The sequence below is a fragment of the Lytechinus pictus genome, chromosome 19, assembly GCF_037042905.1.
Source record: "Lytechinus pictus isolate F3 Inbred chromosome 19, Lp3.0, whole genome shotgun sequence".
NCBI classification, from domain to species: domain Eukaryota; kingdom Metazoa; phylum Echinodermata; class Echinoidea; order Temnopleuroida; family Toxopneustidae; genus Lytechinus; species Lytechinus pictus.
This window is the reverse complement of record NC_087263.1, coordinates 13,100,747-13,116,187: the sequence shown is the minus strand read 5'-3', so window position 1 is coordinate 13,116,187 and position 15,441 is coordinate 13,100,747. Positions and strand designations below refer to the sequence as shown.

Genomic DNA, 15,441 nt, shown 5'->3' with positions numbered 1-15,441 from the left:
ATATGCTGTAAACATTATTTAACTAATATGATTTTACAGAATCCAGAATTTAAAAGTTTAAGACTATTAGCAGATCCATCTTCGACATTAAAACTGAAATATGCAGTGCATTTTAATTCTTGTTTATCATAGTTTGCTAATTTTTGACTCAAAACAAATTGTTTTGTGTGCTTGTTACACTACCTGTAATTGGACATTATATTTAGCCATTTTAAAGAATTCTACTGAAGTATGGGTTAATGAATGACAATCCAAATCACTTACTTTTTTATAGATTACCAAAGATTTTATAAAAGTGCTTTAGCTCACTTTATTTTGATTTTTTTTTTCTATAATGTGAACCTATTCCATAGTATATGTTTAAGAATACATGATATAACCCTGCCTACCACCTTAAAGTCCTATAATATATATATACATGTATATTAACATTATAAAACACATGTGATGGTAGATTTGATTGGAAAATAGCATTGAACACAGACCTATTGAAGATTTTTTACATGCACTCATAAAGACATCAGACTTAAATCACACGAATGAACTGAATGCTAGAAAGAAACAATATATAATAGAACAAAAAAATAAAACAGTGGATACTGAATGACTGGCTGTGATTGGCTGTTGAGGTAAACAAGATTAGGCTTAGTGAACAGCTGTTGGGTCAGTAAATCTAACATAGCGTAAGGGTTGGTACAAACTCCTTCTGGCGGCACAGATTTGTGTTAACGGTCCCTCCCCAGGACCACTCCAACTTTTTAGATGCTGAATTCTACAAGGAGCTGGACACAGAGGAACAGAGGATCATGCATCTAGAACTGAACCACTAGCGTATCCAGCATCAACTATGACAAAGAAATGTATGGGCCCATGCACAAGCATAATAGAGTCACTATTGTCCCCAGACAATTGGGCCCATGAAATGCTTTGTAAGGCTTTGATGCTTGTTACACACCTGTGAACCCCTATGTAATCTTTATTCATGTACTATAGTTCTGTATTTCTGTTAACTCTTCGCGAGAAGATCGCGCTGCCATGTTTCATGGCTTTTTTCCTTCAAGTCAACAACTTATAAGACCAAATTCGCAACGCGGGGAACGTGATTCTAAAGTTATGTAACTTTTTGTAAGTGCATGTCACACCCAAACTTGCTCAAACACGTAATTTTTACTAATTAAAAGCAATAGATTTCATGTTATTAATGAGTGAAAAGTGTTGCTGACAATTTTCATTGAAAAAACAATGAAAAAAAGTCGAAAAACAGAAATAAGAACTTTAAAAAGCAATAAAATACATAAGAAAAAAATTGATATTGCCATTGTTTAATATTCCTTTGATAATAATCCTAAGAAGAGTGTCCAGACCAAAATCTAGCAGTTATTGAGGCTATATTTAAATATTTACAGGCAAATAATGATTTTATGCATTAATTGGAATAATTAATTAATCAAAAATAAATTTGAATAATTTTTGTACAATCAACAGTTGAATTGTGGAGATTGAGGCTACATGTATATTCAAATATTTACAGGCAAATTATGATTTTATGCATTAATTGGAATAATTAATCAAAAATAAATTTGAATAATTTTTGTACAATCAACAGTTGAATTGTGGAGATAACATCATGAGTGATGTGCGTACCAATTTTCGTCGCGATCTTGCGATGAATGATTGACACCTGTGGGGGGGGGGGCTTTTTTGCCCCCCCCCCCCCCGGGCTATGCAATTTCAAAATAGCCCGGGCTAAATAGGGATTAGTTTGTCTTGAAAACTATGCACTTTGAAAGCAAGGTTCTGTTTATATGTTATTTATTGTAAAATGCTCCAAGCTTTATCTTTTCCAACTCCTGTATTATATTTTAACGTTTGTAACTGTGTGTACTAGTCTTGGCATTTTGTTTTAGAATTGATAGACACACTAGGCGATTATTGACGAGATGGTGGATAACTTTCAAAAGAAGTTGTAGTTTTAATTTTACACTGTTATTTGACAATCATGTAATGTAATCATGGTAGAATTGTCTGCACTTGTATATTCGTAGTGTAATGATTTGATCAAATATATTTATAGTATAATGATTTATAGTTCATTCATGTCAGAAAACATATCGTGGTATAATGAATTGTTATATTTATGCAATTGGTATATGTAAGCAGTGCTACGCTCATTAAATTGCAGGTTAACTTGCATGAGTTGACCTTTTATAGAGGTATATATGTAGAGGTGTTATGGCTCAGTGGATAAGTCTCCGGACTTTGAACCACGAGGTCCGGGGTTCTAATCCCACCGCAGCACTTGCGTTCTTTGGCAAGGCGTTTATCTACATTTGCCACTCTTCACCCAGGTGTAGTAAATGGGTACCTGTTAGGAAGGAATTCCTTGAATGCTCATGCGCCCGATCAGGGTAGCTATGCTAAAGCGGGGGTAATGGTATGCAGCGCTTAGAAACATTTCAAGCGCTATATTAATGTTGCATATTATTATTATTTATGTGTCAAATATGCATCAAGTCTGATTATGCAAAACATGTGTTATATCCCTCTTAGTTTAAAGTCAAATTTCTCCTAAGTGGAACAGATTTCTGTGATTTAAAAAAAACCCCTGAACTTTGGCAAAGAATTCTCTACAGTGAAATCTGTATATGATTGTAAAGATCATCTAATAGAAATGATTTTTATGGACATGTATGTACAATCCTTTTTTATTCAATTCTGTCATATTATATGGTAAATTTGATAGCCCCCACAAATTGGGCTGTATTATTGATGAGGTAATGTGGATGTGCTATGGTCGGGTGGCTAAGTTTCCAAAACAAAAATCTGGGTTCAAATCCCTTGTAACACTAAATTACGGAATGGGTCATTATTGGGCATATAGGGACACTTGGTTCTGGTGTGAACAGGTTATTATTATTATTATTATTGTTGTCGTTTTTACTACTACTACTACTACTACTACTACTACTACTACTACTACTACTACTACTATTACTACTACTATTACCATTATTATTACTATTATTATTTTCATTTTTTTAAATAAATAATTTGTTTGGCATCACCTGTGCGAGAGGGGTGAAAGACGAACTGAATCACTATGACCCCTAGGTCTTCTCCCAATTGAACTGATTAGGGGGATGAAGATGGAAGACTACACCGGGGTTTCCCCCCTACTCTAGTGCACTGGGTTCTTAATGTTGAAAGGTGGTTACTCTTCTCTACCGGGGCCTCCACTTTAACCCCTTGCGCGCTGATGTTGTAATCTTGCTCATTCGTACAATTAAATTCAATCGTAATAATTAGTTTTCTTCCCTACCTTCAAATTAGATAAGCTAATAAAAGGCAATAGTTCTTGGATAACATCTTCATAATAATAATAAATAACAGTGGTGCAATATGGAAATCTTGAATTAAAGAAAATAACATTTGTCATTATTATCCCCCTGAAATTAACCACCGTAACATAGCCTGCATGTGGGGGGGGGGGGGTTCCATGAGGCAGAAAGTCCACTAGTAGACCAAGGGTTGACAAGACTGATTTTCTCATATTACATTACTTCTATCAAGATGTGACAAGTCTACTTAATTGGAAACTTCTGGTTAGCCTATTCGTCAATGTTAACTATATCATATATGTACCCGAGAACCATAGGCAGCGGGGGGAGGGGGGGGGGGGGGTTCGTGTCCCCCCTAAATGTGAGGTGTTTTTTGGGGGGGGTCCCTCCCTGAATTTTTTGTTGATAACCATTTTTTTTTTTTTTTTGCTTGTCAAAAAATGTTGGTGATAGATATACAGAAATCTTAAGAATGATTTTTTATTTGCTTTTTTAAAAGTGAATTTAGAACTAATTGATTTGAAATTGAATAAATATGTCTTTTTAACACATGGCTTATTAATCATGTTTGCTTTTAGAAATCATGTGCCATCTATAATGCTGGTAGAAGGAGGAGATATATGAAAAAATATTATATGTAACAAGGAGAACCATGTTGTTGGTATTGCCAGTAACATGTCTAATATTGTTCCATACATCTGTATTATTTTTTATTTTGTTTAATATGCTGCTTGTCTAGGGTAACTTTATTTTTTTAGCATGTTGTCTGTCTGTGACACTTATTAATCAAGCAATCCATTCTTTGACATTGCCATGTCCCTATATGTATGGGATGTGTAGCTATGATTAAGGTAGTAATTATTACTGTCATAACATGCATGTTCTTTGTATGATGTTTCGTTCTTTATGTGCTATTCTTTTTGTCAAAACGTTGATTTGCTATTTTATGTACGGTGTAATGAAATCACAATTCCCATATTTATAGAAATTATATTTCTACGTTATGTTTATTGTATGTTAAATTGAGACTAAAAATTCTGTTACAGAAGAATTGTGTATTACTTGAACCAATCATGTTAATTTTGAATTTACATAACTTTGTGTGATTTTATTGTCAGTATCAAAATGAAATTGAAATTTTATGAAGTTAATTTGTGGCTGTGGATTTTATGTAATTTACCATAGTTCATCACCACATAGATTATCATTATTTTATGGGCATTTCCTTTGACAAATTTGCCACCACCAATCAAATGACACACGTTCAGTAGCCTGTTACAGTTATTGTACGCCTAGGTTTATTGATATATATATCAGCTTTTATGAAACGGGCCCCAGAACATGTATTACTACATGAAACACGCTCATTTCATTGGCATATCACTGAACTTGCCACCAAACGGTTTTGTGAAATAACACATATTTACATGTCTATTGTAAATTGCTGGATATGTCCCTTTGTATAATTTACGTTTTGTCTCATTCTACATGATTTAAAGGTGCCCAAGGTTGAAAAATGATACAATTTGAACAGATAAAGAAAAAATCAGACGAACGAAACACTGAAAATTTGATCGAAATCAGACAATGAACAGCAAAGTTATGGCATTTTAAAGATTTGCATTCCTCCGATTAAACAGTTCTAGGCATTTCTTTTTGGATATTGAATGAGCAAAATGATAATTTTGTATGCCCACTTGTGCTTTTGTATTTTAGTATATGAAATTAGGTTTATTCAATTTTTTCCTCCAAGAACTAAATAAATATTGATTAACAACTGATTTAGTGCATAAGATATTCAATGCTACAACTTGTTTCATTGTAAAGGAGACAGATTATTCACACATGGATGAAAAATGAAATAATCATAATTTCATGTAATAACATAAGAAAAAGGAAGGTGGGGATGTGACATCATCTGCTCACATTCATGTTCTTGTAAAAACTAGGCCTTGTGGAATAAACTTATCCAAGTTATATAAATTTTGGCATCACAGTTGGTCAGTGACATGAAAATTGAATGGACTTCGTTATCGGTATCTAAATGTTATTTCAATATTCATTTTCATTTAAATTTGAAATAAAAATTCATTTAAAGTGACTGAAATGACTGAGGAGTATAAGAGAGGAGGCAACGGTAGGCCTATGTTTTCTATAAAAAAATCTTTCATTTCAGCTACAGTCAATGTAATTAATCGTATGTCAGAAAATTCCCCTTTTTTAAATTTATGGTCCCATCATGCTAAAAAATGAAGTTCATTCGGACGTCAAATATAAATAAAACATATATAAAAGTTTGGGGGAAATTCCTTAAAGAATAGCATAGTTACGATTTTTTTAATGTCTTAATCATTGTGACATCACATGCTATTTGTACCATCACCAAACTCAGGTTCCTAGGTCAAGTTAATTTTCCCTTCTTTAATATGATGCAGTATAAACTGTTTTATTAACATAACACAAAACATAATATTTCAAATATGTATGGTAAAAAGAAAGAGAGAAACATGCAAACCGAAATATTGAATTCTTAAATTTAGACATGTGACAAATTAAGGGACCTGTCTCATTTAATATAATAATTTTACCTTTTGTCTCGTGACTGTATTTCTAGGTAACAATTGAAGGGCTGAAATATTACGTGAACCTTAACAATTCTATATCAAATCAGATCATTTATTTCCACAATAATGTATAGCGTTACACAATAGAAAATGAACCGAGTAGGATTCAACCAAAATATAAAGAAATGTACATTATTGTGGGGGAGGGGGGGGGGGGAGAAGACAAAATTAGATTGGTTAAATTGGTAAATAATTATATTTTGTATGTTTTCAATGGTCTCGAAAAGTCCATTCGACATTTAATTTGTGTGTTTTTCTTCTACACTTATGACCGAATGTATATGATTCAATTTCTATAAAACACTGAGGGTGATATAGAATGGAAGGAAACATCTTCAATTTTATGAGCAAATGGGAAATCTGTAACTAAATGCTATTCATTGGTCGATTTTGGGCCGACCTTTGCTATATTTATTTTACTTTCTACCGTTATTAAAATCAACTTTCTTTGCGAGTGAATTTTCATTAAAAAAAGGAGTGAACAGATATCATAAAATACCCCTATTTTTCAATGGAAGAGGGGCTATGACGTCACATTTTATCTCTTGCTTCCTTTCAATATATCGTGGTTTCACCCCTCTAAAAGTTAGAAAGTTAATGATTCCTTAAAGCCTCGACAAAACAGGGATTGCTGCAGCTCGCTCTCTATTTCATATCGTTTTTGTAGAGGTATAGGGTAGAGCACTGGCGGATCCGGGGGGGGGGGGGGGCATCTGGCTCGTGCCCCCCACTTTAAGAGTCACAATCAAAATTTTAAATTTAAATATGCCCAATGTGCCCCCCTTTGAAAGCGAGGGCATTCTTTGCTTGTCAATTTTTTACGGACGAAATTACCTTAAATTTTAGGTGAAATTCTTATATTTTGGTTTGTCAAATTTACATCGGGAAAATGTGCCCCCCCCCCCCTCGGAAAATCCTGTATCCGCCCCTTGTGAAGAGAAGTGTATAGTGGAAGGGTCAACGCCCTCTGATACTGTCATTGGTTTTGATTGTCGAAAATAATCTAAAAATGAACAGTAATTTTGCATGTCACGCTTATAATGCCTATATATCCTCTTAATCAGGATGTTAATATTATTGTGTAAAGTTCCCCGAATCTACCATTGCCGGTCGATCATCGCGCCGATTAAAAAACCTTTTGTTGATGATAAAGTTACGATTGTTTCCGTTATCTGGTTGTTACTCTAGAGGTCGATTGTTGAAATGAAAATGTCATTTTAAAGACAATACCATCGATAGGTACGTAAAAAGGTTGGGCGACACACTGCAAATCTTTGTTTTCCAATAAACTATAATTGGACTGTTTCTATCCTTTTATTTTAACATTTCTATGCGAAAATTAGGATATTTCATTCACTATTATATCATGTGTTATTGCGATGATAACTTATTTCGATTTTTTTTGCAGCAATAATGAATGCAGAAGAAAAATCAAACAAACAGACGTTCTATCGGTTTGATTTTCAAAGCCATGGAACGAACTGCACTTGAATGTTTATTAATGCCATTTAACCCATTTCGAATAACTGACTATATTCAGACCTTTAATTTTACCATGAAACGGCAAAGTCATGGATCCCGCGACGAACATAACCGGCGGAAATTGCATAACCAAATCAACCATAACACAATTGGTCTAATAGCAGTTGGTCTGCGTCTAATTGTTTCAAACTTAGTCAAATTAAAATTGTATTTATCATACAGAGTAAATGGTGTTAGACCAAGTGGATATTATACAAAATGGATATAGCCTAATTGGACATTAGACAAACGGAAATAGACTAAATGGCAAATAAACCAAATGGTTATAGTACAGGGGTCAGCAAACCAGTGTACAAAACGTACAAATGACCATCTGAGTGTGATGTTTTCGCATGGGCACCCCCCCCCCACTTTCAAAACCGTTCCATAGCTCCTGAAGTAGACAAGTAGTTGTAGACGAAATAAGATTAGACCAAATGGGACTAGACCAAACGAAAACGTAGACGAAGAGGGTGTAGACCAGACGGTAATTTAGCTTTCAAAAATGAATATTTCAACCTTTTAAATCGATAATAAATAAATAATCACCAATCCACTGTAGCTATGGTGAACTATCTACCAACCAAATAACAATAAAGTCCGGAAGCGTGTTTAAGAGAAATCGGAAACTCCCCAAACGACCTATTCTTGTACAACCTGTTGCTCGAACTGAAAGTAAAGTAGTCAGGCTTCATAACTCGTATCAGGAAATAAAACAGGGAGTATACATCACTGAGGCGGACTATAGAAAACTTTCCCTACTGGCATGGTTGGTGATTTAGTTTTAGTTGGCAGAGCAAATAGCAACATCGTTTTTCTGGGTCGTTGAATAACAGAGTTCTTGGAGCGTTATTACTTGATTTGAACATCCAGAATGTGATATTATTCAAAGGAACCGTGTGACTAATAGCCCTACTTTTGAAGCGTACGAAATTGTTTCACCTGGTTCAGCAACTTCAATCCCTAAAAAAACTATTGCCACAGATGCTTGTTTTCAAGAACATTAGTATTGATTTAATCTGTACATCAGAAGTGGGATTGGCATTCAAAATTAAGCTTTCTATCCTGTCCTGGGGAGTCATAACAGTTTGATAATCGATGTGAGAAGTTCGCTTTTCCTGAAATTAACATGGTTAAGAAGATCATAATGGCTAACGTGCCACGTTGCTTGCTATTAAGGGTGCTATTTTTGTGTACCGGTGTTTCGTTTACTTATGGACTCTTAAGAAGTGATCGTTTAGAATGTTCGGCAACACCAGTGGATGGTGTGAGACCATTTCGCGTAGGACAGTATGTCAACTTAGAATGTAATTGGGTAGATTTGACCCCACCTAGCAACTTCCTTAGTAACGCATCATCTGTCGGTTCTACAGTTGCTACCAGGACCGTATCTCCGACCACCGCGAGGGGGAGTACCTCCAGCAGAGCTGATGAAAGACCCCAGCTCGCGTGGTTCCGGAGAGAGAATCCTGAAAAATTAAGTGAACTATCGGCCAGCCATGAGATGCTCGTTAAGTGGCGTTTAGCCGGTGATGATTTCGGAATTGAATTCCTCTGTGCGGCGACGAACGGGTCCGAAATTCTCTACACCACCACCTGTTCGTTGGTGCCATTAAAGGTTGTCCCTGAGGTGACGATTACCAGCTCGCCAGGGGAGCACCACGTCGGAAAGAGCAACACCTTTAAATGCGATGGGCAACCAGCGTCCGAGATCCGCACCTATGAGTGGTTCCTTAACGGGCGCCAGAAGTTTCCGGAGCATGACGACCGATTCGACGGTGACTCACATATCATCGTCGACGACGAAAACGATCACAGGCACCGGTACCTGACGTTTGACAGATTGAACATGACCGATAATGGAACTCTTATTACTTGTGAAGCATGGACAGTAGATAATATCACTAGCGAGGCTTCTGTACTGCTAATAATTACAGAAGAGGTTGAAGATAGGACACCATGGACCAAAGAATCAGTTGTGTTAATTGCATGTTTAACAGCTGGCGGTGCTCCAGTTCTTTTTCTCATTATAGTCTGTGTTATTTGGTGTATAAGTCGTACTTTAAAGAAACGCCGCCGCGGTTACGAAATCGATTACAGCGGTAGCTTCAAAAGCGACGACGACGTGCCCGCAGCGACAGAAGAAAACGGTGCGCCATTACAGCGACGATTCCAAAGTAACAATGCGGGGAGTAACTCCAACCATCACGGTGCCGGTACAACCGCGGCGGCGATACAGCGGCCAAACTTCTTCCGCGAGAAGTTCAATCGCTTCAGCCAGTTGTTTTCCGCTCCGACGCGGTACACCGACGACGAGTCCATCTACGAGAACACGACGCCCTCACTGACCACGACGTTTAACGAGCAAAGCCTGAGCCGCGGAGGGTCAATACCGAAAGGAGGATCCATCACCAGGGGAGGGTCCCTTCAGTTACCGCATCGTCCACCGCTAACGAAGTCGGGGTCTACTGTTTCAACGCCGATGTCGGCACCGTTATGTTCTTCTAGTCTGTCAAGAAGCCGGCATGTCGAATCGGACGAACAAGAATACGAGAATTTCGTGCCATTAAAAGATTACGATAATACCCCGTCTGCACTAGACGGAACGACGTCACCTTCGTGGTAAAACGACAGAAGGAAAGGAAATTAACAAAACTGCGAAATTCTCAGATTTCTCACTCTGAAAATGATCTCGTCTGATTCGCCTAAATGAGGAGATTATGTGACTGTTGTTATGTATAGTTGACATCTTTTGATAAGCCTCCAGCAAAAAACATACCGGAATTTTCATAATGCCAACGAATTACCTGGAAGGGAAAAAGCACTATTCTAGTCAGAACCAACAAAATATGACCATGTTACTTGTTTTTAAGTCAAGTAGGGCGTTTTATCATTATTTGTGTCCGACAAGTAATTCATGTTATCGGATCTGACAGCTTTTCTTGATTTTAATTGGTTGAAAAGCACAGTAACGATGAAAACTATCCGATAAAAACACATTTCGTCTCGTCGTCTGTTGAAACGGAGATCCAATGCACAAGTCCCACCAGTAGTCAGAGGGCTGAATCTTACTTCTGAAGGATTATAATGTGCAATCAATCGTAAACATCAGAGTGTAATCAATTTTTAAGCTTTGTGTAACCGGACCATGTCTCCATGGGTCCATTTGCGGGCGCGTCGTGGTCTAGTGGGTCTGACTCTTGCCTTTCAAACAGAGGGTCGTGGGTTCGAATCCTAGCCATTAAGCCATGGCGTGTTTTCCTTCAGCAAGACATGTATCCGCATTGTGCTGCACTCGACCCAGGCGAGGTGAATGGATACCCGGCAGGAGTAATTCCTTGCATGCATTGAGCGCATGTGATGGTAGCTCGAGCTAAAGTCGGGGTAATAATAGCAGCGCTTTGTATCCTCAGGTAAAAAGCGCTTTATAAAAACAGCCATTATTAATATTATTTCAATAACAAATTTACATTAACAGTTCAAAGCCATTGTAATCGTTTGATTTGATGGGCTGATAGAAACTTTGCACTTGTTATCACAACAAGTCTTCATGAAACGGGAATTAGGGGTCCGTTTCATACCGAACTTATAATCAGTGGCGTCATGAGGTTACTATTTTGAGCGGGCCAGGTATGGCGTATGGGGCGGAAAAATAAATATCGAAAAATCTGCGAGAGAGTGAAGCGAGGGAGCAAAAATGTTGAAATTTTTTAAGTTTGTGATTATGACATACTATTCAGAAAATGATATCATCCATTCTCCCACCCCTCTTTCCCCTTTTTGGTCGTGAAAACTTTTGTGGGGGCTGCGGCCCAAAGCCCCCCCCCCCCCCATCTGTACGCCAGTGTTTATGATTATGCTTACTTTGCCAATCTGGTAACTACGAAGGTAACATTGCTCAGCAGGAAATTATAATCAAGGTTTCCATGTCAGTCACGACAATTGAAAAGTTACCATCTTTACGAAATCATCTGTTAAAGACAAGTTTACTATTCGACACTATTGAAAGTGGTCGCTTTTCGGTCTAGCAATAAATGTGTTTGTTATCCATATCTTATATGAATTTTTTGTTAGCTGCAGCTATTTCACACGCGTGTCCATGGGGAAATTTTCAAAGGTGTGACACAGTCTAAACAAAAAAAGAAGTTCAGAGTGCGATGTGCACTACCGGAGGGGTGTATATGGGCTTTCCAATTGTGTTGGGAAATGCATTTCCTCTTTGTTTAATCAAATTAATTGTCTACTCTACCGGAAAAAAGTTGTTAACCTCAATGAAAGTGTGTCGGTCACTAGGCCCTTGTTTAAATAACATTTTTATATAAAAACTGTGTTACGAACTGCTGTATGTTTTTAAGACCCCTTTCCTGTATTTGTTTGATTTATCTGGAATTTAGTTAGCGTGCATGGAAGTCGTATATATAGCAATGTCCTTTGTTTTAAGTGAATTTTTAGCTCGATATCATTGTTATCATGTGTGAGTAGATGGAATTAAGAGCCATCGTTTATCATAGATCTCAGTGTATAATTCTATGTACTTTAATTGGGACTCCTTTATGTGAACGTAATGATAAATAAGGTTATGTGTTTTGTTTTACGTTAATATGTTTATCTCTTTTTTACTACTGATCAAATATGTTTACGCCCAATATTACTTAAGTCCTTCTATTTTCAAACACATGTACCCGAAAGTTTTGAAACATAATTATGCATAAAGATCTGTAGATTGTTTTAATGTTATAAATCAAAAATACAAATCATGGGAATATAGTCATTATGACGGACCAGTTCAACGTTTATCGGATTCTGTTAGGTTTGGTATTGTTATCGAGGAAATGCGTGATTCATGTATTCGAAAGCACCGATTCTGCTTCCTTCCTCCATGCGAACTGTGTGTTATATGACTTCTATTTTTCTTTGTTCTCTCATGGCAACGTCATATTGGAGTCAAGTTCAACGGTTCATATGCAAGTAGTTTAGTGCAGGGAGGCAATAATACACAGTAATGGTTTGGGCGTTTTGTAGACCCTGCCTTGACCCCTTTCGAGGTTGCCTCATCGTTTAGCAGATGTGGTAGTTTAAAGTGATACCACATAACCTACAATACACTCCAAAGACCATCTGAATCTAGTGATAAGCGATTTTTGTATGTTTAACTAGAATAACAGGCCTGTTAAATACAATCTAGTAACCTTAAACTTTCTGCAACAGCTTTTTTTTTGTCCTAGTCGAAATTGAGACAAGGATTTCGTCATAACGACCAATATAAATTTCATAAAGCTGTTCGAAAGCTACTCTAACTTTGCGCGCGAATTGTGACCCGGCCTTTGTTATGATGGAGTGCATTCCTTATACTGGTAGTCCACAATCGAAATTTTGATTACCAAAAAAAAAGAAAGATGCTACGAAAATCATATTTCAACTGTTGGTAATGGGACTAAAAATGATTGAAAATATGAAATAACGCCCAACATAGTGTGTTAATGTCAGCAAATGTGCGTGTTTTGTAACTTAGGGAACCGCCTATAGGGAAATAAAACCTTTGGAACAAGTGGGCTTGTGTGGAAACGGAAAAATCAAAGAATAAGATCAAAGAAAGTTTGAGAAAAATCGGACAAACAATGATAAAGTAATGAGGATTTGAATATTGCAATCACTAATGCAATTTAGATCCTCTAATTGGCAATGCGACCAAGATGTGTGATGTCACATGTGAACAACTCTCCCTTTGATGGACTATAAATTGCCTCCAAAATGTCTCTTTTTGCTCTTTCCTATGATGATACAAGCTCTGTATCTATAATGTATTCTTTGAGAATATGTATTACATGCTCTCCTATCAAAAGAATACATGATCTACAAGTATATGTAACAAAAGATGCAGTTTAAGTGAAATATGTTATGCAAAAGTAATGGGAAAGTTGTTCACATGTGACATCACATATCTTTGTCGCATTGCCAATAGGATGATGAGCATTACAATAATGATCGAAACTTCACATGTTCAATACCTTCTTAATATTTATTCATTTTTTCTCAAACTTTCGTTTATCTTTTTCTTTGATTTTTTCTGGTTTCGTACAAGCTATCTTGTTTCAAAGGTTTCATTTCCCTATAATGAAAACATCCACTGGTTGACGATTTTGAGAGATCTGTGGTCCGTCGAGGGCGGAGGGGGGGGGGGGGGGGGCAAAACGACCCTCCCTCATAGACTGTTGTACAAATTCGAAGTTCGAGGGCGGGGGGGGGGGGGAGGGCACCTCAAAACCCCTTTCCCCGGGAATCGCTGAAACACCAACCCGGACCTGCTAAAATCATGAAATTATTATTCAACCCTCGGAATGTAAAGGCATCAGCACCATTTTCAACTGATCTGATCTTATCACAACGGTTAACGTAACTATAGATATTATTTGACAATACTCATTTTCCACTGTCTTGTTAGTTAATCAAGTGATTGCACTCTTGTGGCACAGTGTTCTACCCAAAATCCACCACCATAGAGGTGCCATTTTTGTACGTGTTTTCTTCCATCTCGATTGTGTTAATCACGACTTAATTAATGTTCAGTTTAAAACGACTAGTAATAGAATAAATCAAGTTAGTTTGTTTTAATAATGAATGGTTTTGTATATAGCATTACTGAATTCACTGCAATAATCATGATTATCATTTAATTCTAGTATATTCTGCTTTATTCTTTAAGCTTAATTTCAATCAAACCTCTGTATATATAAATAAAATGAAACGTATAATTATGTTTTTAAAAAATCTAGCGAACATCGGAAGTTATTGAAAATATACTATATTTTGTCAGGTTTTTTTTACATTCAGTGGGAGTGATGTAAATATGTTGAAAATATATATATCGATTAAGAAAATGTGAAAATAAGTTGCAATTCCCGATTTATTTCCGAATATTATTGTGAGAGTATATCAACGGTAGTCTTGACTTTAAGTTCTCAATGCCTTTTTAATTTTATTCGTTAAAGTATTTTAATTGTCATTTTTATGATAATTCTATTCTTCTGATGATCTATGTAACACATGTATTAGAACAAACAGATGATATAACGTGCATATCAAGAATGTTCTATGAATGAAATACAAGAATACAGATACATGAATTTAAAAAGCTACAACGATGACTTTATCATGAGTATTGTGCATGCTTATTTTTCTATTAAGGACGAGTCTTCCGTAATAGGGGATTACTCTGAATGAATTAATGAATACGACAAACTCTAGCAGGCATAACGCAGATAACTGTATGAAATTCAGATAACATTTATAAAAAAGTGGAATTTTAATTTTGCGATGCTAACTTTTCATGAAATGGTATCATAAACATAATGGGCATAAAGACAGTCGATGATGTCACACATCTTAATTTCCTTTCTTGTTTAAATTAGAAATTTGTCAATATTTTGATTTTCCTCCAGATAATGTCGCCCATGTTTTAACTTCGCATGATCGCCGTTTTGCAATTTTTTGTTCTTTTGTCTCCGTTGATATACTTTGTATTTTATCTTGTCCTTTCTTTACTACGTATTCTACTTAACCACTGTTTGGGGAACTTCGCTTTTACAAGGCCTCTTGATGTTTTGTGCCGTTCCCTATTTCATTTTCATTTTTTCTTTTGCTTGTTAATAATTTCTTATATTTTGTATTATGTATATTTTTTAACCCAGAACGAAATAAATGCGAATTGAATTGAATTGAATAGATGTATACAATATGTACAATTATCACTTTCATTCGTCTTATCTGTTTATAATTAATCATTACTTTAGCAATACCCCCCCCTCTCTCTCCCTCTCTCTATCCCTTGCCCCTCATCACCACACCATTCTTCTCGCACTTAATTCTAACTTCATCATCATTTAAAGAGATGATATCATCATACATTCCACGTGGTATCGATTGAAATACTTGCCTGCTTAATAAGTTAAACAGATTCA

At 36.3% G+C, this 15,441-nt stretch overlaps 1 protein-coding gene across 1 annotated transcript; it reads left to right on the top strand.

Annotated features, from left to right (window-relative positions):
• The first annotated feature begins 8,166 nt into the window (after positions 1–8,166).
• On the top strand, positions 8,167–15,203 carry LOC129282450 (uncharacterized). The gene has a single exon (XM_054918348.2). It carries the CDS (start codon positions 8,613–8,615, stop codon positions 10,107–10,109), a length of 1,497 nt encoding a protein of 498 aa, XP_054774323.2. The 5' UTR covers positions 8,167–8,612; the 3' UTR covers positions 10,110–15,203.
• The last annotated feature ends 238 nt before the right edge of the window (positions 15,204–15,441 follow it).